We start from the raw sequence: 25274 nt of genomic DNA, 5'->3' as shown, positions 1-25274 counted from the left end.
ATCACACCTGTCCTACTTTGTGTATTATAGTGTGGCGTGGCATAATGTATGGTAGCCAGACCGACCCCTCTAGTCTTTATTCCAGATACACTAAGAGTAGTACCTACAATGTTTCCCAGAAGACATTTTTCTTAACACAACAATGCCAGGCTAAATGTTGTTTGCGCTAAAATGAGCAGCCTGTGTGGCCCAATCATACTATCATGGTCTGCAGTGTCTCTGTATATGTCTCCCATTGAGCATATCTGGGAAGTTATTGTTTAACACTTGCGTACCTAAGTACATTCGGCGTAGCAGAACATTTGTTAGATAACCAGATAACCATTACTGGCCTCATTGTCAGCATGCCAAGTGTAACACTCAATCCTAGACTGGTTGGCACACGCGAGGATTGTTGCCCCACTGTGCCGTAACCAGACTTACCCCAGAGGGGCACGACTAAGCAGCTACCTTGGTTACCACTAGGGCCTCTAGTAGTGAGGTCAGGCTTGTGCGGCAGGTAGCTGCCAGGTACCACTCCATGGCAGCGTCTGGCAATAGCAGCTGACCCCCAAGGGGACAGGACACTGTAACAACAGGTGAAGTCAAGTACTGTAGGTATACTGTCTGGCTCAGCTGATGTATAGATAGGCAAGTACTGGCAGACACGGGTGAGGTACAGGTGGACACGGCTGGAATACAGGCAAATTACAGATGTAGAGCCGCAAGTGCTGTACAGATGCAGAACCGCAGGGGCTGCACAGATGCAGAGCCACAGGTGCTGTACAGATGCAGAGCTGCAGGTGCGGTGGAGAGGCAGAGCCACAGGTGCTGTACAAATGCAGAGCCATAGGTGCTGTACAAATGCAGAGCCACAGGTGCGGTAGAGATGCAGATCTGCAGGTGTGGTAGAGATGCAGATCTGCAGGTGCTGTACAGATGCAGAACCGCAGGGGCTGCACAGATGCAGAGCCACAGGTGCTGTATAGATGCAGAGCTGCAGGTGCGGTGGAGAGGCAGAGCCACAGGTGCTATACAGATGCAGAGCCACAGGTGTTGTACAAATGCAGAGCCACAGGTGCTATACAGATGCAGAGCCGCAGGTGTGGTAGAGATGCAGATCCGCAGGTGCTGTACAGATGCAGAGCCGCAGGTGCTATACAGATACAGAGCCGCAGGTTTTAGTAGAAATGCAGAGCCACAGGTGCGGTACAGATGCAGATCCGCAGGTGCTATACAGATACAGAGCCGCAGGTTTTGGTAGAGATGCAGAGCCACAGGTGCGGTACAGATGCAGAGTCGCAGGTGGGGACAAGCAAGGAAACCACAGACACGGTCAAGCAGGAAACTACACACGCAGTCAAGCAGTACACCGCAGGTGCGGTCAACCAGCCCCATAAGAAGGACAAGAACACACAGGACAGGATAGAGTTCACACTAGACCAATACCAGGACAGGTACAAGCAGCACAAACAGGACCAGACACACACAGGTACTTATAATGAAGTAACAAGTGTACACAAAGATCACTAACATTGTGTAGAGACAACAGAATAGAGATAGGTGCTGGTTGAGATACTGCAGGTTTTGTCGAGATTAGTGTCAGTACAGACACTGCAGGTCTTTAGAGATAGAAGCAGGTTCAGACACTGCAACATTAAGGGACAGGGACGCACAATGTCTCTTTAAGCATCAGGAAGGGCAGGCGCTGCTGCCCTAAGTATACAGCCAGGAAGTATGCACACAACAAGCAGAGGGCATGGAGCTCACCGCAAACAGCAAGCAGAGGTAAGAACTCACCGCATGGCCTGGAGTGGTGAGTAAGTTGGTGCATCTGCCTGGTGGAATATGGGAAGCCATGTAGTGATGCCGGCAGGGATGTTACACCAAGGTGTGTACTTATGTGTATTTCTGCACGTAGCGCTCATTCTCGATATTAAATACCGTATTTTCCGACCATAAGATGCACTTTTTTTCCTCCAAATTTGGGAGGAAAGTGTGGGTGCATCTTATGGTAGGGATGTAGCATGTGGGGAGGAGGGCAGCGGCGAGTGGGATCGCACTGTTATCCCACTTCAGGAGGCAGAAAAATGTCCCCCACTGCCCGGAATCAGCACTGGGGAAACCACATGGTCCCAATGATTAAGTGCAGTGAATATTCATTAGCTGCTTCCCAGCCCACCTATCAGCTGAGCAGGGAGCCAGGAGCAGCAAATGAATACCCCATTTGCAGGGACACACATGGTTTCCCCAGCGCTGGATTCCTGCAGCAGCTGGGGAGATCTCTGTGTCCGGGGGAGGAGGAGGCAGCAGCAGCAGGGTGGCAGGGGAGAGGAGATGAGATCGCTGCATACCTGCCTGGGCTGGACTGCTGTGCACAAGGAGGACCTGTGTGATGTCAGAAATGGACGGGCTGGAGCATCACATGGCAGCTCAGAGCCCTCCCTCTTCTTGACATCATCACAGGTCCTTCAAAATCCCCACTAGAATCTGCTGGCTTCCTCTTATAACCTGTGCTGTCACATCTGTGCTGGAAAGGCAACAAGAGGGAAGGCTCTGTGTGTGCGGTCATGGGGTGCTTTTACATCACCACAGTGGCTGGCTGGCTGCCACAATTAAGAGGTTAGTCTTTACAAAACACAATAAAGCACTCTGCCACTCCTTTGGTGAACTATAACTCCCAGCATCTCATAGGATCTGCAGGACATGCTAGGAGTTATAGTTCTTCCATTGGATTTAAAAGCAGCACTCCAGTGTTATTTTGCAGTGCTGGAGTGGTGCTTTCATTCTTATACACACCCTCCAGCATCTTCATATTGTACTTCACAGACACCATACTAGTCCCGCAGCTTCCAACATAATAACATACTATTATATATAATAACACCACATATAATAGTATGTTATTTATGTTATTAGATATTTTACCACATTTTTTTGCTTCAAATATTTTTTTCCCTATTTTCCACCTCTAAAACCTGGGTGCGCCTTATAGTCTGGTGCGTCCTATAGTCCGAAAAATACGGTAAATTAAGATGTTTTGAATATTTAGTTGCCATCTTTTCCTCATGTGCATATAATTAATGTGAAGGAAATATATAATTGTAAGAGAAACTATAACATCAGTAAAATAACTAGTTAAGTCTACATCTACATGACTGTCTCTACAGCATAACCTCTGCCTACTCTCATTGTAGACTACTACTGAGGTGTCAATTGTAGCACCTCGGTCTAGTGAGCCAAGCTTGGAAGAATGGGCAAATGGTGATTATATCCAAGCTGAATATTTCCCATGTACTGTATGGAGGGGTAGCTAAGAAAACAGGATATTTGAAATGCAAGACTCTGGCCCCTAAATTAGCCCGCCTTCCAGTCACAAACAATGAAAACCTTGCAGGATGCCAACTACTTCTTTATACAATCCTATGTTTTCAACGGCACAGTTTTATAACAACATGTGGGACAATATATTTTGCCTATCAGGGATATGTAAAATAAGATAGGAATAAAACCTGCATTAAATGAAATAAGAAATGTTTTATATATTTAGGAGAAATGAAGATGTTTTTGGAAACAGGCCAACTGAGGAGACAGGAGATGTTCCAGCACCAAATGATTCCTTCAGGAGATACACCACAGCCCTTGTTGAATACAGGAAGGTATGCTGACTGTAAACTGCAGTATTAGCATTTTTATGCTTGAAGCCTAAGATGTATGGTGTGTTCATATAAGGCACTCACTGCCGTTCAGATGTATGGAACAGATATTCAGGTGCAACAAATCTGCCAGGTCTGAACATGCCCTTTAAGATGTTTTCTGACATAAGAAAATACTAGGTGTCTTCATGAAAAATACTAAACCCTGTTCTATGATTTACCATGAAATCCTTTGTCATCCCTCATCTATCACAACCCCGCTGCTCCATGATGATTGCGTTGTGATGACATGTTGTCCAAAGTGACAGTGTCCATTTGTCTTGCAGACGCCATTATTGTCCTCTCTAGTAAATGGACATGGCGTGACTTTGAAACCATGTTTGTTTGTTTTTTTTACCACTATTGTTCTCTTTTCACATTTTTTTTTTTTATATTTAAGGACATGGTCCCTTCAACACAGAAACAGTCAAAGAAACAGAATATTTCTAAAAAAGTGGGACGCATAAATGAACAAAAAAAGAATCAAAACGTGGAGGCTCACAGGTCATTATCACCATTATTTGACATTACTTTGTTACAGTTTGGATACAGTTTGAAATTGAATATATAATATCAGAAATGTCATTTAACAATTTAAAGGGGTAGCCCATGTATAAAATCCTACCCCATTATTTAGTAGGTAGAATAATAACATAAGCAAATAACTACAATTACAAATGTAGTATAGTTCATTTGATTAGCTACGTCGCTTACCTCATAGGCAGAGCATTGCAGTAGCTTAAGTATCCATGGTTATGACCACTACCAGCTAACTAACTGTCACCATATGAGTGGTCGTAATCATGGATACCTAAGCTACTGCAATGCTCTGCACATTGGGTAAGAGACATAGAAAATCAGAAGAACTATACTACTTTTCTAATTGGAGGTATTTGCTATTATTATTATTATTATTATTAAACCTGCTGCACCATGTTCCAAATTATTATGCAAATTGGATTTAAGTGTCATAAAGATTTAATTGTTTTGTTTTTCACAAACTCGTGGATGGTATTGTCTCTCAGGGCTCATTGGATCACTGAAATCAATCTTAAATACATGTGATAATTAGTTTTCCAAGTAATCCTAATTAAAGGGAAACTACTTAAAAATGATGTTCCACATTATTAAGCAGGCCACATTTTTCAAGCAATATGGGAAATAAAAAGGATCTCTCTGCTGCTGGAAAGCGTTAAATAGTGCAATGCCTTGGACAAGGTATGAAAACATTAGATATTTCACGAAAACTTAAGGGTACCGTCACACAGTGGCATTTTGATCACTACGACGGCACGATCCGTGATGCTCCAGCATCGTAACAATATCGCTCCAGCGTCGTAGACTGCTGTCACACTTTGCAATGTACGACGCTGGAGCGATAATTTCATGACGTATGTGCGATGTAGAAGCCGATGGTTACTATGCGCACATCGTATACAATATCGTGCACACCTTTGTTACACCATGTGATCATGCCGCCACAGCGGGACATTAGACGACGAAAGAAAGTTTCAAACGATCTGCTACGACGTACGATTCTCAGCGGGGTCCCTGATCGCAGGAGAGTGTCAGACACTGCGAGATCGTAACTATATCGCTGGAACGTCACGAATCGTGCCGTCGTAGCGATCAAAATGCCACTGTGTGACGGTACCCTTAGAGTGATCATCATACTGTGAAGAGATTTGTGACTGAAACAGGGCACAGACAGAGTTCATACAGATAAAGGCATAATGAGGAAGGTCTCTGCCATACAAATTCATTGGATTAAGAGAACAGCTGCCAAGATACCATTACAAAGCAGCAAACAGTTATTTGAAGCTGCTGGTGCCTCTGGAGTCCCTCGAACCTCAAGGTGTAGGATCCTTCACAGGCTTGCTGTGGTGCATAAACCTACTATTCGGCCACCCCTAAACAGTGTTCACAAGCAGAAACGGTTGCAGTGGGCCCAGACATACATGAAGACTAATTTTCAAACAATCTTGTTTACTGATGAGTGTCCAGCAACCCTGGAAGGTCCAGATGGATGGAGTAGTAGATGGTTGGTGGGTGGCCACCATGTCCCAACAAGGCTGCGACGTCAGCAAGGAGGTGGAAGAGTCATGTTTTGGGCCAGGATCATGGGGAAACAGCGAATAGGGCCCTTTAAGGTTCCTGAAGGTGTAAAAATGACCTCTGCAAAGTATATAGAGTTTCTGACTGACAACTTTCTTCCATGGTCTAAAAAGCAGAAAGGTGCCTTCAGGAGCAAAATCATCTTCATGCATGACAATGCACCATCTCATGCTGCAAATAATACCTCTGAGTCATTGGCTGCTATGGGCATAAAAGGAGATAAACTCATGGGGCGGCCACCATCTTCCCCTGACCTCAACCCTATAGAGAACCTTTGGAGTATCATCAAGCACAAGATCTATGAGGGTGGGAGGCAGTTCACATCAAAACAGCGGCTCTGGGAGGCTATTCTGACTTCATGCAAAGAAATACAAGCAGAAACTCTCCAAAAACTCACAAGTTCAAGAATTGTGAAGGTGATATCAAAGAAAGGGTCCTGTGTTAACATGTAAATTGGCCTGTTAGGATGTTTTGGAGTTAAATAGCTTTTTTGTTCAGTGAATGTGACCTAATGCTGCAAATTCCACAAATGAGCATTTTCAGTTCTTTAAAACATATCAAATGTATAGAAATTCTACTGTGCCTAATAATTTGGAACAGTGCATTTTGAGTTTTTATTCATTTTGGTGATTATACTGTTATCATTGGGAGGTTTCTTCAATAAAATTTGATGTATAATCTAGCGGGTGATGACTTTTATTAGACTGACTGTCATTTGCACCGACCATTTAGGAAAATCCGAGAAAAATATCATTTGCATAATAATTTGGAATTTGGTGTACATTGGGATAGGATCTTGGAGATTGGAATACCCCTTTAAATTCTCAGCATAGCAGAACTGAGAATTGATTATGTCCAGAAAGCTCTTTACCCACTGAGCATTGATTAGCTTAGGTGTGCTACAACGTGGCTGTCAAGGCAATGATAATGCCATGAGAGGGCCTGGTGTTGTTTGTTGACTGGGTCATAGGGGCATCTGTTTTTCATGAATTAGACAAGGTCATTAGCTATAAAAGAATCTAGTATCAGTGGGATCTTTTTCATTGCATAGCTGAAATGTACTACATAACAGATGTCAGATGTTTTAGTCTGGGTTTGTAAGTACATCTGAGCATGCTCGATCGACAGCATTAGAACTACTGGAGGACGGATCCAGTGGCCATGGAGATTCAAGGGAATGCCAGGGTTCATCATTAGAACATGTAATAGCAGATTTAAAATAGACTGCAATGGCACACAGTAATCATCTCTCATAAGCAATTACTCTTCATCACTCTGGTTGGTTTACTATCACAGTAACCATAATTTGCATAGGAATCATCTTTCAGAAGGGGGTATCCCCACAGCCCCACGTCTCCTTCCTACTGAGCTCATATTAACATTCCATGTAGATTAGGAGCAGAGCACCATTCAGGATCCAGCGTTATGGAGTCATAAACTTTTCTTAGGTAGCCGACGAGGGGACTAATAAGCATGTAGCGTGACAGAGTGGGTCCAAAAGAACATATTTGCACCTGTCTTGCCTTTAAAAGTCAGATCCAAGTGTCTACATTTATGGACCTTAATCAGCCAAGGTGTGCATTACAAGATACAGGGTGATGTACTCTCTACTTTACCCGGAAAAATGTCTGTAACTTCTAAAAGACTCGAAAAGAGACCATCTATCTTGATTACCCAGATACTTAGCTAATCTGTCAGACCCAGATTTCTGCTAGTAATAGCATCTGCTCAGTGGTGCATGTTTGATTGTATTCCTGTTAGTTGATTACAAAATACTTGGTTTGGATGGTGAATTTCAACTTCCAAACTTCTTTAGAAACTCACTTGGCACCTCTTCAAGGACTCAGTTTTCCAATAAGTTGTCACAATGAAAATACTCTCCTCCAATCTATACATTGTTAACAAAGGAAGAAGGAATTTTTGAGGAGTGAAATACAAGCACGAAACATGAACTACTGACAGGCAGAAAGGCAAGCAGGAAGTATCTTGTAGTAGAGACGACCGGTGGGACAACAAGTCTGTGAGACCACTCTGAGTGAGGATAATAAATAAATATTCTTTATTTTTATATAGCGCTAACATATTCCGCAGCGCTTCTCAGTTTGCACACATTATCATCGCTGTCCCCGATGGGGCTCACAATCTAGCTTCCCTATCAGTATGTCTTTGGAATGTGGGAGGAATCGGGAGAACCCAGAGGAAACCAACGCAAATATGGGGAGAACATACAAACTCCTTGCAGATGTTGTCCTTGGTGGGATTTGAACCCAGGACTTCAGCCCTGCAAGGCTACAGTGCTAACCACTGAGCCACCGTGCTGGGGACGTATTTCGTCGCTGAGGTTCATTGCTCTTTCACTGGTCATGAACCAAATTATGCACAGTTCGAACTTGTACGGTCGACAGGCTTTTTTAGAAGTTTCAGCAATTTTTCCCGGTAAAGTAGCCAGTGAGTCACCCTGTACTTCAGAGTAAAATAACTCTGTAATACAGCATCTAATGGAGCAATAGGAAAGATAAACCTGTAGAGTAAGCTACAGAAGAAGCTCATAGATGTCTTATCGCAGCTTCATACTATTCACAGGTTGTCTACAGCTGTAATGTAGTTGTGTGCATAAGGCTTTATTGTACACAGTTCACGTGTTTACAGAAGCTCCTCTAACCTGACTGTGAAAATGATCATATTAAGACTCCTGTACTGTACATTCTTTGATCTACTTTGTGCCACACTTGTGCTAGTGTGAAAATCAACTACATTAATTTTGTCAATATTTTCCAATTATGCAATCATGGGGAAATTATATCTATTTAAAATAATGCTTCAATGATGTGTTTATGCAGTCATTAGGGTAATTAGATGTAATTGTGTTGTGTTGTTGTCTTCTTTTAATGCAGTCTGAGTGCATCAGTCTAATGAACATAGCAATTTAAAATTCAAGTTTTACTTATAAAATAAAAATGTTTTAATCTAGGAGCTGTTTTGGAGCATATAGCAATTTGCATTGAACGATACTTCACAACCTACTACACAGTAATGAGATAAGCATACAGCTAGCATATAAATATATATACACTAGTGTAACAGTAACTTACAGCCATAAAGGCAGAGATTCCTGTAATAAACAAATGATGAAATCTTTTTTTTTTTCGTTTGTAGCTAAAATATTAAAATTAAAAAAAGGAAAAAATCTAAACTTGCAACTTGGATAAAAGTCATTAACCACTTAATTTAGGTTGAAAAACATATTAGCAAAGTTAGCATGGCATTATTTCAACTGTTAAAGAACCCATAGGGCGGTGCTCTAGACTTAAAGGGTTTCCTAGCGCTACAATAAATAGTCTGCTGTCTATATGACAACAGAGTTCCAAATAGTGACAGTGTGCATTGTGCACACTGTAACAATTCCTCTATATTCCCAATGCAGGTCACATCTTTATTCCCATATCTATGGTCACATGCCAACTATTCTCATCCCACTTCTTTCAATTCTCTGCTATAGAAAGAAGCTGATAGTCTAGTTGGTAAGTGATCGCGAGCATGGAAAAAGAATACATGTGGTCACGTGACCACTCACCTGCACATGGAATACAGGGAAATCGTGACAGTGTGCGCAGTGCACATAGAGTGACTGCAGACTTTTTCATTTTCTCCCAGACAACTCCATTAAAAGAGTAGCTAGGTGCTTGTGTCTCCTAACCTGAAAAATCTAAAAATAATTTCCAATTAGTTCCTCTATGGCAGGTAGCAGTGGGTTGTCTTCTACAGAGTTCAGGAGTGATTTTTTAATATATTACTATACAGATCTCTATCGACAAGTATACATTACTTCTACTATGATTCAACCCCTATGTACAAAATAGAACAGGTTGACGAGGTACATACTTTGAGCACAAAATCCTTAGAGTTTAAACTCATGAACTTATCCGAAAGGGAAATAAGATTGTTTTGGACTAATAACTCCCTACAATCATATGTGGAGAATGGTCGGGTCCCGAGGGGACTACGAGTATGGAAGGATATTTCTCATTTTGGCAATGACTTGGCGTTAAATCTAAATGGGAAAAGATCATGCTGAAGTGTTCCCAAGATCTGTTACAGCTGGTATTAAAAACTAATGTACAAAATTATGAAATGGTCAATGCGGAAATACAGAAAACACAGTCCGAATTACAGAGCAGGCTGACGGAAAATCAATGGACAACATTAAATAAAAAATTGGACAACAAATTAATCCCGATACAGGCTGAAATCAAGCAGTATCTTCACGTGGAATAAATTCAGTAGGGACAATTATGTATCGCACACCAGCGGGGGCAAACAAAACAAGAAACGTAACTTCAAGAGACGCAATTCACATCGGAAAAAGGACTATTTAACCACTGAGTCGGATTCCAGTCTCAGTGATGGAGCGGTCACCAACATGGGCTCAATGGAAAAACTTACATCAGAGGCCCCAGTGACTACCGCGCTCCCTTTAGGAGAAGAACTCGAAGGGGGAAGCAGAGGCCACGCTCCCGACTGGCGTCGCAAGAGGAAGAATGTTTCATGGAGGCAGGGACGGTAAAAGAGACGCTCCCTGAGGAATACGTGGTCAATTTGATGGACCACCATTTGGACCCGGCACACTTGGCGTTATTGTCTAAAGGCTTAAATTACTGCATACCCGATAAATTTGATTTTTCTAATTTTAGGATAGACTTATTTAAAGCTGTCAGGAAAATTCACCTTTATAAATCATTTCTTTCTACCTCCATGAACGCAACCACACTGGAGGGTGAACGGCCCTGCAGTATAGGACCCTTGGGTATCTTGGCAGGTACTGGTATGGAGGCCTTAGCGGACAGTCATAGAGACGCAGCCCTCCTTCTGAGTCTTGACGATTCAGTGTCTTGCGGCAGTGATTTGGCATCGAGAGCCCCGGTACCGTTCACAGGCGGGGTTCCTTCCACATATATGCCCCCAGTCTCCCCTGGCAATATGGTTGATTTGTTTGAAACATTGGTTCTGAAGGACATGGAGGCTTTGTTATACAAGAAGGCTCTCCCAAATCTTACCGATTTGGAAAGGAGAGCCTTAAGGGATATAGCCAATTGGGCGTATGTAATTGTGCGATCGGCGGATAAAGGAGGTAAAACTGTGTTAATACCACGGGATGCATATTTGTTGGAGGCCGACCGGCAATTGTCTGACATGGCAGTTTACAGTAAGTTACAAAGGGACCCCACACAAAAATTCAAGAAGGAATTACCTTCCTTTTTGAGACAATCTGTGGAACTTAGAGTGATCACACAGAGAAAGGAAGAAAAACTTCTGCCTGAATTTCCAACCAAGCCATATTGGTACTATGTCCCAAAGGTTCACAAACCTGTCACTCCCCCCCTTCCCAGGCAGACCCATCATGTCTGGGTAGGGTCACTCACTGAGCCCCTATCCCAGTACATTGATTGGCTTCTGTGCCCTCTACTAAAGGACATTCCATCCTACATCAAGGACACAAATTCTTTTTTGGGTCACGTCCAGAGTTTCACGTGGAAGCCGGGGTTCTCCTTGGCGTCCATTGATGTGGTCAGCTTGTACACGAAAATCCCACAGCAACTGGGCGTGGGTGCCATTAGGCGCATTTTGGGAATCACAGGCAGGAGTCAGGAATTCATAGACTTCGTCTGTGAAGGCCTCAGATTCATACTTACAATGCCTTTACTTTTATGGACACTTGGTACGCACAGACCACTGGGACTGCCATGGGGACCACGACTGCGTGTACGTTCGCTAATCTCTATCTGGTGGTGTTTGAGGAGGATTATATCTACTCCATCAGGAATACATTCCTTAAACACATTAAGCTTTATCTTAGATATGTGGATGATGTATTTCTAGTGTGGGATGGTTCAGAGGAGGAGTTTGGTATTTTTGTTAGTTACCTAAATGGTACTAACACCATGGGAATGTCCTTTACGGCCAATTTGGGGGGTTTTAATTTAGAGTTCTTGGATGTATCTGTGACTATTCATGAAGGGGATGTGTGTACATCTATCTATCGTAAACCAACCGCTAGTAACTCGGTATTACACTATAACAGCTACCACCCGGTTCACACTAAGCAGTCCTTACCTTACAGTCTATTGTTGAGAACACGGAGGGTTAATAATACACGGAAGGGTTTTGAAAAACAATCCAGGGAGTTATGCCAGAGGCTTCAGAGCAGGGGTTACCTGGACACATTGCTGCGGACAGCAATGGGTCGCGTCAATGAGGGTACTCGAGGTAGCATGGGGCAGGTGGGTGAAGTGGCAGGGTAGTGGTTTACCTTTTGCTTCCAGTGCAGTCCGATGGATCAAGAGATTGGGCCAAGATCAGGAAGCATTGGCATGTACTGGAGAGAGACAAAGATCTTGCGGGTAGGCTGGCGGGTGGTCCATTGATTTCAAATAGATGTAGCACACGTATAAGAGACGTCCTGGTCCGTAACCGCACTATTAAGCCAAAATCGACTTGGTTGGAGCAGGCAGCCCTTAAGGGGAATTATCGCTGTGGACACTGTCAGTATTGTAAATATCATGTCCCCGGGCGTGTGTTAAATATAGGCCCTATTGAACATACTGTTCAACAATTTATTTCCTGCAAGACCGATTACGTGGTTTTAAGTCGTTTTTTACCCGTGTAGAAAGTATTATGGGCAAAACAATACGTTATTTGTATATACGATTTAGAGAACATTTTAAGTCGATCCTGTCAGGTAAAGGGGTATCAAGGCTAATTAGCCATGTTAGGGATGCACATGAAGGGAATCCGGAGGTTTTAACATTTGCGGGAATAGAAAGGGTGGTATTGCCGGTACAGGGAGGAGATCTACATAAATTGTTGTTAAGGCAGGAAGCCAAATGGATCGTGCGTACACATGCGACAGGTCTGGCCGGTCTTAATGATCGAGTCGACATGTCTATCTTTTTATGAGCCTGGTCATATATACCTTTATTCCCTATGTATGAAGTGGTTCCCCGCTGTTCATTTTCTGACAGGTTCTCGGTTCCTCAGGTTCAGCGAGGTATGTTGTGTTATATATACACTAGCTATTGAACCCGTTCTACGCCCGGGTGGCGAGCATTTATATTGGTATATGGTCTCCATCCTGGTATGTGCTGCTCCCATCCTGCGTCCCCATCCTGCCATGTGCTGCACCCATCCTGCACCCCCATCCTGTCATGTGTTGCACCCATCCTGCACCCCCGTTCTGTCATGTGCTGCCCTATTCTGTCATGTGCTGCTCCCATCCTGCGCCACCATTCTTTAATTTGCTTCTCCCATCCTTATGCCCCGTACACTGCTCCATAAAGGTTTATGGCCCCCATAAGATGCTCCATAGCATATGCCCCCGTACACTGCTCCATAAAGGTTTATGGCCCCCATAAGATGCTCCATAGTATATGCCCCCGTACACTGCTCCATTATGGTTGATGGCCCCCATAAGATGCTCCATAGTGTATGCCCCCGTACACTGCTCCATTATGGTTTATGGTCCCCATAACATGCTACATAGTGTATGCCCCCGTACACTGCTCCATTATGGTTTATGGCCCCCATAAGATGCTCCATAGTGTATGCCCTCGTACACTGCTCCATTATGGTTGATGGCCCCCATAAGATGCTCCATAGTGTATGCCCCCGTACACTGCTCCATTATGGTTTATGGCCCCCATAAGATGCTCCATAGTGTATGCCCCCGTACACTGCTCCATTATGGTTTATGGTCCCCATAACATGCTCCATAGTGTATGCCCCCGTACACTGCTCCATTATGGTTTATGGCCCCCATAAGATGCTCCAGAGTGTATGCCCCCGTACACTGCTCCATTATGGTTGATGGCCCCCATAAGATGCTCCATAGTGTATGCCCCCGTACACTGCTCCATTATGGTTTATGCCCCCATAAGATGCTCCATAGTGTATGCCCCCGTACACTGCTCCATTATGGTTTATGGCCCCATAAGATGCTCCATAGTGTATGCCCCCGTACACTGCTCCATTAGGGTTGATGGCCCTCATAAGATGCTCCATAGTATATGCCCCCGTACACTGCTCCATTATGGTTGATGGCCCCCATAAGATGCTCCATAGTGTATGCCCCCATACACTGCTCCATAAAGGTTGATGGCCCCCATAAGATGCTCCATAGTGTATGCCCCGTACAGTGCTCCATGAAGGTTTATGGCCCCCATAAGATGCTCCATAGTGTATGCCCCATACATTGCTCCATTATGGTTTATGGCCCCTTAAGATGCTCCATAGTGTATGCCCCCGTACACTGCTCCATTATGGTTTATGGCCCCCATAAGATGCTCCATAGTGTATGCTCCCGTACACTGCTCCATTATGGTTTATGGCCCCCATAAGATGCTCCATAGTGTATGCCCCCGTACACTGCTCCATTATGGTTTATGGCCCCCATAAGATGCTCCATAGTGTATGCCCCCGTACACTGCTCCATTATGGTTTATGGCCCCATAAGACGCTCCAGTGTGTATGCCCCCGTATGCTGCAGCGATATATAAAAAAAAAAACATACTCCCCTATCGTCGCTGGGCGCCGAGTGCTGGGGGGCCTGAGCAGGCGGGGACACCGGCGCGCTGTGGGGGTCAGGTGCCGGTATCGCCACTAGCTCAGGCCCCTCAGCACTTGCTATATTCACCTGTCCCCCGTTCCAGCGCTGCGTCCGCTCCATGTTCCGGCTCCCCTGGCCGTGACTGTTCAGTCAGAGGGCGGCGCCGGCGCGCATTAGGCGCGTCATCGCGCCCTCTGAACTGTGAACGTCACAGCAGAGGATTGGGACACGGAGCCACACGCAGCGCTGGAACGGGGGACAGGTGAATATAATACTCATCCTCCTGGTGCGTCCACGGTCCCTGCCTCTCCGGTGGAGATCGCGGTGTGCGTTCAGTGCTTACGCATACCGCGATCTCCTGGGAGCGTCACTCTGTGGGGTTCAGACTGCGCCGGCGCTTGCGCAGTCTATAAAGGCTTCGGACAGAGTGACGCTCCCAGCATTATATTATAGATATGCCAATAGCCAAATGTGATTAATGGGTTAATACCTTTTCTTTCTTAATTCGCTGTTTTTTGGGGGGAGTTTTGATGTTCATAATGTTTAAGAAGGATAAGGATTTGATTGCTCGGTCCGGTTATGGTGCCGGTTTTGGTTTTAATGTTTTTAACATGCACACCTGATGTACTTTGACAGTGGGTGCTGGGACGTGGAGAGGGAGGAGTTTGTTTGCGCTCACCTACTTCTTCCAGCGTCACTTCCTACAACCACTGACCCATAGAAGCGCTACACTCAGCGCGAAACAGCCGTCGTCGATCCCTGCACACCCCTGCATCACCTGCACTCCCCCGAACCGTGAAGATTATGTTCTTAAAGCTTGAATAAAGGATTAATTTCACTCCACGATCGGTGAGTGCTGCTGCATTTTTTCTGAGAAATAATTGACAAAATAGAACCACTGTCAGCGTATGTTAACATATGTCACATATGTCATATACACTAGAGACAGGACTGCCACCAGGAATTTCAGGGACCCATACTGGCAACATTTTTGTGCCCCCTTGAGTCTCCACCCAGCCTCCACCCCTCGAACCTGCCACAGTCACACCGCCCACTCTTTGAAAAACTCCACTTCTGCACCACGTCCTTACCAATCACGCATTAACAATTTTCATAGAATACCAAATCACATACATAGCCATCAACTTTTGTTTTAGCCAAAAGATTTTTTCACCCTGCGTCCATGACAATGAGACTCTTTTCGCAGGGCCCTACTGTAATCTATCTTAAACATTCCTTAAAATATCCAGTACTCTTTTTAGGTGTATTTTTATAAATTTTTCTTTAAGTGAATGCGTCACATACATTTTTTAGAATGACCAATAATACCACATACAAGGGACAAATACGTCACACCATGATGGGACCACGTATTACCACCACATAGTGACTGAATAATATCACATACAAAGAACAAATACCTTCACAACATGACCTGACCACATATTACCACAACATAGTGACCAAATAATATCACATACAAGGAACAAACACCGCCACACCATGACCAGACAACATATCACCACCACATAGTGAATTATTAATATCACATACAAGGGACAAATACTGCCACACCATAACCAGATCACTTATTACCACCACATAGTGACAAAATACTACCATACTGATCATTTATAAAAACATAATACTAATAATACCATAAGTGACATTACACACAGGAGCTCTGTGGGATACTGTGTATAGTGTCAATGCACAGGTAACAGTTACTCACCAGTGGCATTATATCACAGGAGCTCTGTATACAGTGTATAGTGTGAGTGTACAGGTAACACACTGACTCACCGGTGATGTCTCTAGTTGAAGTTCTTCATCTTCCCTTTTCTTCTTCTTCCAGCACAGACCTCCATCATTTCTTACAGCCAGTACTCGTCTCTGCAGAAAATAACAGTTATCTAGAGCACCGCTTCCAGAGCACATTCCCCAATTTTTCCCCAACTTCTGCACCACACAAGCTAAAGAAAAAATAGGGACATAGTGCCACCCTGCACAGTAACTGGAACCCCCCACATACAGAGAATTATATCCTCAAAAATAATATACATCACAGCAGTAATAATATACCGTGATTAGTCCCTACAGTAATAATGCCCCACATCCAGGCCCCTTGTGTCTCATTTCTAGCCCCATATGTTTTCCCATCAGGGAATCAAACAGGGGGGGAGTGGAGAGCCCTAGACAGATCTAATGTCACCCTGTGTACCCTATCGTCCCTATATAGGTTCTGCACCTATTGCTGAGCAGGATATCTAATCCCTGGCAATAAGCCCTGCATCAAAAAGGACAGGGTGTAGCTAGTCAATCCCCACTTCCACTAAAGACAGATGAGATGCACAAATAAGGGGGAACACTTAACTTGAGTAGACTCAGAGAGAAAACAGACGTCCTCCAGCAATACCAAGGAAGGTTTGAAGAGGGGCGTGGCCTGAGTGTCCATGTGAGCGGACGTGCGGCAGAGAGCTCCCGCTGCTGTGTATATTAAAATCCTGTGTGGCCGCCGCTAATCGGCTCCAAGTGGGGCTTACCGGCTGCGGGGAGACCCAGAGAGTTCAGCGGTACTGAGCGGCAGCTCCGTGGTCGGAGAACATGACCAGGAGAAGGCAGAAAGACGCGGGAGTCGGGGATGCAGGCGCAAGCCAAGATGGCGCCGATGCAAGGGAGAAGGCGGACAAAGAGAACGCCACATGTAAGAAGTGCATGGAGGTGGCGGCAAAGCTCCAGCAGTTTGCAAGAGTGGAGGCCGCAGAGGAGGAAACCGGAGCTGATACCGAGGAGGAGGAGGAGAGCCCAGCAGGAGAGCATGAGGTACTACAGGGGAGAAAGGATAGCAATATGGCGGTGGCAGTAGGGGGACCTGATGATATGGCGCCAGGAGCTGACCCTACCCTAAGAGACGTTTTTGCGCTGGTTTCTTCATGCAAACAGTCTCTGACCCTGCAGATACAGGAGGTCAAGGGGGATACAGCCCAGATAAACGCAGCCATGCAGAAGATTGACAAACGTGTGGGGGAGGTAGAGGAGAGAGTGAGCACTGCAGAAGATCATATAGTTCAGCTGCAAAAAGCTGAGAAGAAGTTCACTCAAGCAATAGCTGAGATGGCTGCAAAAAATGAGGATCTAGAGAATAGGTCCAGAAGGAATAATATACGTATAGTGGGCATCCCTGAAAAAGCTGAAGGGAGGAATCCAATTGTGTATATTGAAAACTGGCTGTTAGAGACTTTTGGAGGTACGGCGCTGACAAAAGTGTTCGCGGTTGAGAGAGCACATAGGGTCCAACCGAAACCACCAGTTCCTGGAGCGAATCCCCGTACCATGCTGGCCAAAATTCTAAACTACAGAGACAGAGACATTATCCTGAGGAATGCTAGAGATATGACGGATCTGATAGTTGGAGGCCAAAGAATTGCTATTTACCCAGACTATTCTGCTCTGGTTCAGAAACAACGGATGATGTTCACGGGTATCAAGAGACGGTTGAGGGAACTGGGAGTGCAGTACTCCATGATGTTTCCAGCAAGACTGAGGGTGGTTGCGTTTGACAAAATACACTTTTTTCAGAAGCCGGAGGAAGCTACTCAATGGATTGACATTAATGCTAAAAGGCTTAAAGGAAAAGGAGATTGAAACTGTGGGGTGATCCAGATTGTGGTTATTTCACCGTCAATTGGAAAAGAGACTCGTGATTAACAATTCATGTGTTATGGGATGTGAAAGTTGGAGGGTGGTGCTGGGTTGCAATCAGTAAAAGTTATGGGAGTGCTGTAATGGCTGCTGGGAAAGGGGGAGGAAGGGTAAGCGGCGCATTATAAGTTTGCTTAGTTTCCTTGCATTTGCAGGTTATTTTATGTTGGATTCTTGCAATATGTTAAAGAATGTATGGAATTCTGCTATATACAGTAGCGGGAGGCAGATTGGGAAGGTAATGCCAATCGGAGTGTTCGCTATGGGCGATAATGCCCCACTCTTGAAAAGAGGCGGAATGTCTAGTTTTGGGGGGGGGAAGGGTGGGAGGCAGGGTTTGGACAGGGGGGGTTAGGGAAGTTAGACAGCTCATGGACGGGAATAATGACATATCTAGAGAGGATGAGCCAATTGATGGGGGGCCGTTTTAAGATTCTGAGCTGGAATGTGAGAGGCCTAGCGGATAAATCCAGACGAGCCGCGAGTTTGCAGTATGCAAGAGACCAACGGGCCTCAGTGATATGCTTGTTGGAGACGCACTTGGTAAGGGAGAAAGTGGACGTATTAAATAGACGTTGGATTCAGAAGGGATATCACTCTACCTTCTCTACGTATTCAAGAGGAGTGTCAATTTTGGTTCCAGTGGGAGTGCAGTATGAGGAGGTGAAGGTTTGTGTGGATGTGGATGGTCAGTATGTAGTAATACAGTGTATATTGTATGGAGTGAGAGTGTGTATTGCAGCAATGTATATTCCACCTCCCTACTCAAGCAGGAAGATTAGAGAAGTGTTGGAGCGAGTGGAACGATGGGGACCGACACCATTGATGATTATTGGGGACCTGAATAACATCTGTGATGACTTTTGGGATAAAAATAAAAATATCCAGAATAGGTCGGGGGGACATACTACAACATTTGGCACCTATATACGTGAGATAGGTATGATTGACCTATGGAGGGTCAGACATGTTGGGGAGAGAGGGTATTCATGTTACTCGCCGGCGCATGCCACACTTTCTAGAATTGATATGGCTCTGGGTAATAGGCTGTTAGACACATTGGTGGGGGAGGTGAGATATCTGCCAAGGGCCCTATCGGACCACAGTCCAATTGAGGTGGAGTTTATGTTGGCGGGGACACAGGCTGTGAATGGGAGAGAATGGAAGATCCATCCTAGTTGGCTACATAGTATTGAGTTAGAACGTATAGGACGGGAGGTGGCGGAGTTCTTTGTTTTAAATGATGGGAGTACAGACGCTCTTACGGTTTGGGAAGCAATGAAGGCGTACCTGAGAAGGCTACTGTTTAGAGATATTAGTAGGTGTAAGCGGAAGACGAGAGAGGCAGAAAAGGCGGCAGTTGATGAGTTGAAGGATGCAGAGGACGGGATGGCTACATTGGGAACTCCTGAGGCTGGGAAAAGGCTGAAAACTGCGCAAAATCAATTGGAAAAAGCACTGTTGGAAAAAGCTGAGAGGAAGCGGGAATTTCAAAGGGTGATGTATTATCAGGAGGGAGAAACAGTGGGTCACATGTTATCGCTGGTGGCAGCTGCTCAGAGAAGTACTTCATATGTGCACTCGTTGGAGCCTGTAAGTGGAAGCATAGTTTCTGAAACATCTGAGATTTTGAGGGTTTTTGCTGATTTCTATGCAGACTTATACTCTTCCTGGGTAGATGAGTCGGCCAGAGATGTACTGATTTTCCTGGAAGATCTGAATCTGCCGAAACTAAGTGAGGTAGATAGGGAGAGCTTGGAAGCTCCTATCACGGAGGAGGAGTTGAGTCGGACATTGATGACCATGGCCAATGGGAAGGCGTCTGGTATCGATGAACTGCCTGCCGAGATTTATAAAAACTTGGGAGAGGTGCTGATTCCTAGATTAAAGACGGTTCTAGAGGAGGCGAGGTCTCGGGGGTGTTTGCCAGCATCTATGAGAGAGGCCATAATAGTGGTTCTTCCACAGGAGGATAAGGGTTTGGGGAAACCTGAGTCGTATCGCCCAATTTCTCTGCTAACTATAGATGTCAAGCTTCTGGCCAAGGTGTTGGCTTCCCGTCTGTCCAGGGTCATTTCTAATCTGGTGCATCCGTATCAGTCTGGCTTTATGCCTGATAGATCTACGGCGATTAATCTGCGGAGGCTATATGTGAATCTGCAGCTGAAGTCTGACAACTGTGGCCGGAGAGTGATTGCGTCCTTGGATGCCCATAAGGCGTTCGACAGTGTAGAGTGGGGATATCTCTGGCAGGTGTTGAAGTGTATGGGTATTGGTCCGCAATTTGTGGCTTGGATTCAGCTGTTGTATTCATTACCGACGGCCAGAATCAGAGTAAACGGGGAACTGTCTCAGCCTATTAAGTTGGCTAGAGGCACTAGACAGGGATGTCCGCTTTCGCCTCTTTTGTTTGCTTTAGCTGTGGAACCTCTTGCCACCAAGATTCGACAATCTGACGGGGTCCCTGGGTTTAGGTATGGGGGAGTTGAGGAAAAGATAGCGCTATATGCGGACGATGTCTTGCTGTTTCTGGCTGACCCGGATGATTCACTGAGAGGGGCCATTGAAATTGTTGAAAGATTGGGTTCCGTATCGGGGCTAACGATCAACTGGGGTAAATCGGTTCTGTTTAGGGTAGACGATGTGGGAGAGAATGTGAGTGAGCCTGTGGGAGAAGGGCGGCTTAAGGTGGTATCTCAATTTAAATACCTTGGGATATGGATTTCGGTTCCAATCGTGGAGTTCTTACATAGGAATCTGACCCCTGTTATGGGGGTGCTCAAGGCAAAAGTAGATGCTTGGAATAAGTTACATTTGTCGGTGGTTGGTAGGGTTAATCTTATTAAAATGGTTCTGATGCCTAAAATTCTGTACGTTTTACATAATGCGCCAATTTGGATCCCGCGGGGGAAATTTCGACAGATTAATGCCCTCTTTAGAAGCTTGATATGGGGGAGACAATACCCACGTATTAGCCTGGAGACGCTTCAGTGACCCAAGGAAGATGGTGGTTTGGCTTTGCCCAACCCTGAAGTATATTTTCTTGCAGCCCAGAGTCAGCATTTGAAGGGCTGGGCGCGGGAGGCGTCATCTAGTGCAGTACAACACCTGATGGAAGGGGTGACAGGCCGACACCCGGTGGTACAATGTTTGGAGGACGGCTCCTTGGGAGCATTGGGGAAACTATATCCAACACTGTTTTTGATACGTAAATTGTGGAACAGACTGAGGCAGATTCGGGGGGTTACAGGGTTAACTAAATTTACACCGATATGGTCTAATAATAACTTAAAGGAACTTGCGGCTCTGGGGGGTCTGATAGAGTGGCAGACTAAAGGAATTTGCTTTGTATACCAGATAGTCCAACAACGAGTGTTAAAATCCTTTTCCCAATTACAGGCAGAGTTTGGTCTGAGGCCCACAGGGGAATATCAGTATGCACAGATGAGACATGCTTTTGGAGCTCAAAATAAGAGTGCTGACATCAGGATTCAGGAGGACATAGTACTGGAGTATGTGTGTGGTGACGGGACTACAAGGGGAGTTATTTCCACCCTGTATAAGGACCTTATGCATACGTATCTGTTAGATTTTCCTATAAAGGCGAGAGCTAAGTGGGAGAGGGATCTGGGCCCGGTGGAGAATGAAACCTGGGAATCAGTGTTGGAGTGGGTCCCGCGAATATCATTGAGTGAGCCGTATAGGCTATCGCAGCTCTATATCTTGCACAGAGTATATAAATCTCCGTAAGTGTTGCACAGAGCGGGGTTGCGTGCCGGCTCTGAGTGCCCGAGGTGTGGGAGTGAGAATGCAGGAATATATCATATGATGTGGACGTGTCCTAGACTGGCTGCTTTTTGAGTGGTGGTTCTGAGCCGGGTGGAAGGAGCGTATAAATGTAGGGTCCCGAGAGATCCGATAATATGTTTATTGGGATATGTGGATGAAATAGGAGTGGACAACACCTGGAAGATTGCAATTGCTAGGTTACTATATATGGCTCGGAAAGTGATAGCACGGAACTGGATTAAGGAAGAACCGCCTACGAGGAGGGAATTTCTTCAATATGTACAACATGGTCTAAAGCTGGAAAAGGGGGTTTACAAGAGACGTGGAAAAACAGAAACGTTTAATAAAATGTGGTCTCCATGTCTTGAGCTGGGATAGATGGGTAAAAGAAGTTGGGAACTATAGACCTCTGATTGGCGAGAATTATTGGAGGCCTTGGCGGTCTCAGGGGAGTCTAGAATGGAGATGAGCTGTCCTTTGGGGGGAGGGGGGGGGTTGTATTGGGAATGTTGGGGTTTCTAAAAATTAAGAAAATTTGTATGTAACATATTGAAATGTGGAGGAGAATGTAATGTTTTCGTTTATTATTAATAAAAATGTATTTAAATTAAAAAAAAGGAAGGCATGAAGATAGCCAACTGCAATAGAACTGCAATAGTTTCAAGCTTTAACAGGGAACTGGAAATAGAAATATTAACCACGCCTTCCAGCTCCAGCTGGGTGTTATATACACCCCAGTCCAGGTGTGTCAACTAGAGCCAGGGAAAGTTGCCACTGGATCCTAAATTCAGAAGGTCCAGGAAGAAGTATACAAAGCAAACTGCTAAGACCTTCTGCAGTCAGATACAGTCAGATGCAGAGCGACGGTCTGCAGCCTCTGACACACCCATAACATTATGTTTCTTCACTCTGCCAAATATGTTCTCCCATCTTGCTCTATGTGTCTCCATCCTGCCCAATATGTTCTCCCACCCTGCCACACATGATCTCCCATCCTGCCTCATATGATCTCCCATACTGCCCCAATGTGTCTTCAACCTGCACCATATAATCTCCCATACTGCCCCATGTGTCTCCATCTTGCCCGATATGATCTCCAATTCTGACCCATGTGTCTCTAGCCTGCTCCAAATGTTCTCCCATCCTGCAATAATGTGCCTCCATCCTGCCAGATATGTTCTCCATCCTGCCCCATATGTTCTACCATCCTGCCCCATGTGTAATCCTGTCCAATACGATTTACCATCCTTCCTCATATGGTCTTCCATCCTTTCCCATATGTTCTCTCATCCTGCCCCATAAGTCTCAAGCCTGCCCCATGTGTCTCCATCCTGCCACATATAATCTAAACCATGTTTTACAGAGGATGTGGGATGCTTTGGATCATGAGCCATTCCAAGCGTTCTCCATACTTTCTTTTTCCCATCATTTAGCCCTCTGTATTTGCTTTCAGGAAATCTTCTTCTTCTAAATGTAGGTATTGTAACACCTACTTCCTGTAGAGTGTTCTTCACTTGGGTAGATGTTGTTTTTCTTCACCATGGAAAGGATTCTGCAATCATCCATAACTGTTGTCTTTTAAGCCTTTTTGAGTTCCAAAGCCCACCAGTAGAGATGAGCGAACTTGTTCAGGAAAACCTTTGCCAATCTCAAATTCGGCATGAACGTAGCACATTTAGGTTCGTGTTCGTTTTCCAGAGCATATTTCCTCAGTCAGCAACATTTGGTCAAAGATCGGTGAATGATTGTGTTTCCGCTAATGCTTTTCTTTTGACTGTCTTCGATATTGGTGCTGTATGAGAGGGGAGGGGGTGTGTTAAGGTAAGAGGAGCCGCGGAGGGAAAAATGTTTTTCTTTTTTTTATTTAATAGCTTAATGTGTGTACATTTTGGCAGCTAATCAGGGCGCAGAAACCATCCACAATGTCATGACAATAGGGCTTCTGTGATTGGCTGCCGAAGTCACATTTCCCTTTCCATATAAAAAGCAGACATCCTGTTTTGTTGGCACCATTTTCTCAATGTAATAGCTCAGAGAGGCCGCTCCAACTGCTGCTGCAAGTGACTTTGTCATTTAGTTAGATAGAAATCTGTCCTGTGTGAAATCGACCTTCCAACATCTAAATAGATTGTTCTAAAACTGTGTTGCAGTTAGGAGGCCCCATTTGCTAATCCATATCCATTGGGCTAAATCTGTGTTGCAGTCAGGAGCCCCATTTGCTAATCCAAATTGTTTTGGGCTGAAACTGTGTTGCAGTGAAGAATCAGGAGGCCCCATTTGCTAATCAAAATTGTTAGGCCTAATATTGGGTTTTAGCCCGGAGCCCTAGCAGCTGTCGGCGAGCTCCAATTTTTATTTCTTCTCCAGCAAGGTGGTGCCTCCGGCGCCCGCACCACAGCAGCTTTTGGATCTCTATACAAACTGATAGCTGCTATTGCGCTTTTCAAAATGACTTTTTTTTTTACCTAAGTAAATGTGCAAAGGGAATAAGTGCAAAGTAGACATGCGATTATGCTGCATCGCAGGTGCCACGGCCAGCACCTGCCTGCAGAACCGTTTTTTTTTTTATTCAGTATGTGATGGTATTCATTATGCAAACTAGGGGGCGGGTCACTAAGAGATCAGTGACCTGTCTTCAGTCTGCATTATGAATATATAATCAGAGCACCACACACACCGACCCCGCCATAGGGCACGAGCATATCATTAACACAAAAATAAAAATAAAGATTAAGAAACAACCACAAGGTGGATTTCTTCCACCAAGGTATTGTTTTATTCAGTATAACGGCGCCGACCTAACACTGTGTGTAGGTTACTGTGCACAACCCTGCTGCCAGGTTCCATTTAAGCTTGTGTTGCGTCAATATATATAAGGTCTTCTGTTGCCGCTTTTAACTATTTTGGTTGTAATGCAGATATCGAACTGAAGAATTAGGCTATGTGCACAGGTTGCGGATTTTTCTGCGGATCCGCAGCGGACTGGCCACTGCAGATTTGCAGCAGTTTTCCATGAGTTTACAGTACCATGTAAACCTATGGAAAACAAAATCCACAGTGCACATGCTGCGGAAAGAACCGTGCGGAAACGCAGCGTTGTTTATTCCGCAGCATGTCAATTCTTTGTGCGGATTCCGCAGCAGTTTACACCTGCTCCAGAATAGGAATCCGCAGGTGTAAAACCGCAGGTGGAATCCACATAAAAACAGCAAAAAAGCCGATGTAAATCCACGGTAATTCCGCAGTAAATCCGCAGTGCGGATTCCCTTCAGATTTACCAAAATCAGTGCTGAAAAATTCGCACACTTTTCCGCAACGTGTGCACATACCCTTAAATGCCGTAGTGTTTTATCCGCTAGATATCTTGTTGATGGACCTAGTAATAACAGCACACT

General features: G+C 44.9%; 1 protein-coding gene across 6 annotated transcripts in view; it reads left to right on the top strand.

The window, feature by feature from the left end:
- The window catches only part of CFAP54 (cilia and flagella associated protein 54), a 752512-nt gene that overhangs the window by 345430 nt on the left and 381808 nt on the right, over positions 1-25274 (top strand). For all 6 annotated transcript variants that reach the window (XM_069764454.1, XM_069764457.1, XM_069764455.1 and 3 more), the window contains 2 exons: positions 3530-3638; positions 4075-4178. In XM_069764454.1, coding sequence (XP_069620555.1) covers positions 3530-3638; positions 4075-4178 — 213 coding nt within the window. The remainder of the gene's footprint in view (positions 1-3529; positions 3639-4074; positions 4179-25274) is intronic.

This window comes from Ranitomeya imitator, chromosome 4 (assembly GCF_032444005.1).
Source record: "Ranitomeya imitator isolate aRanImi1 chromosome 4, aRanImi1.pri, whole genome shotgun sequence".
Lineage (NCBI taxonomy): Eukaryota > Metazoa > Chordata > Amphibia > Anura > Dendrobatidae > Ranitomeya > Ranitomeya imitator.
Note: the sequence above shows the minus strand (reverse complement) of the source record. Positions and strands in the feature narration are given on the sequence as shown.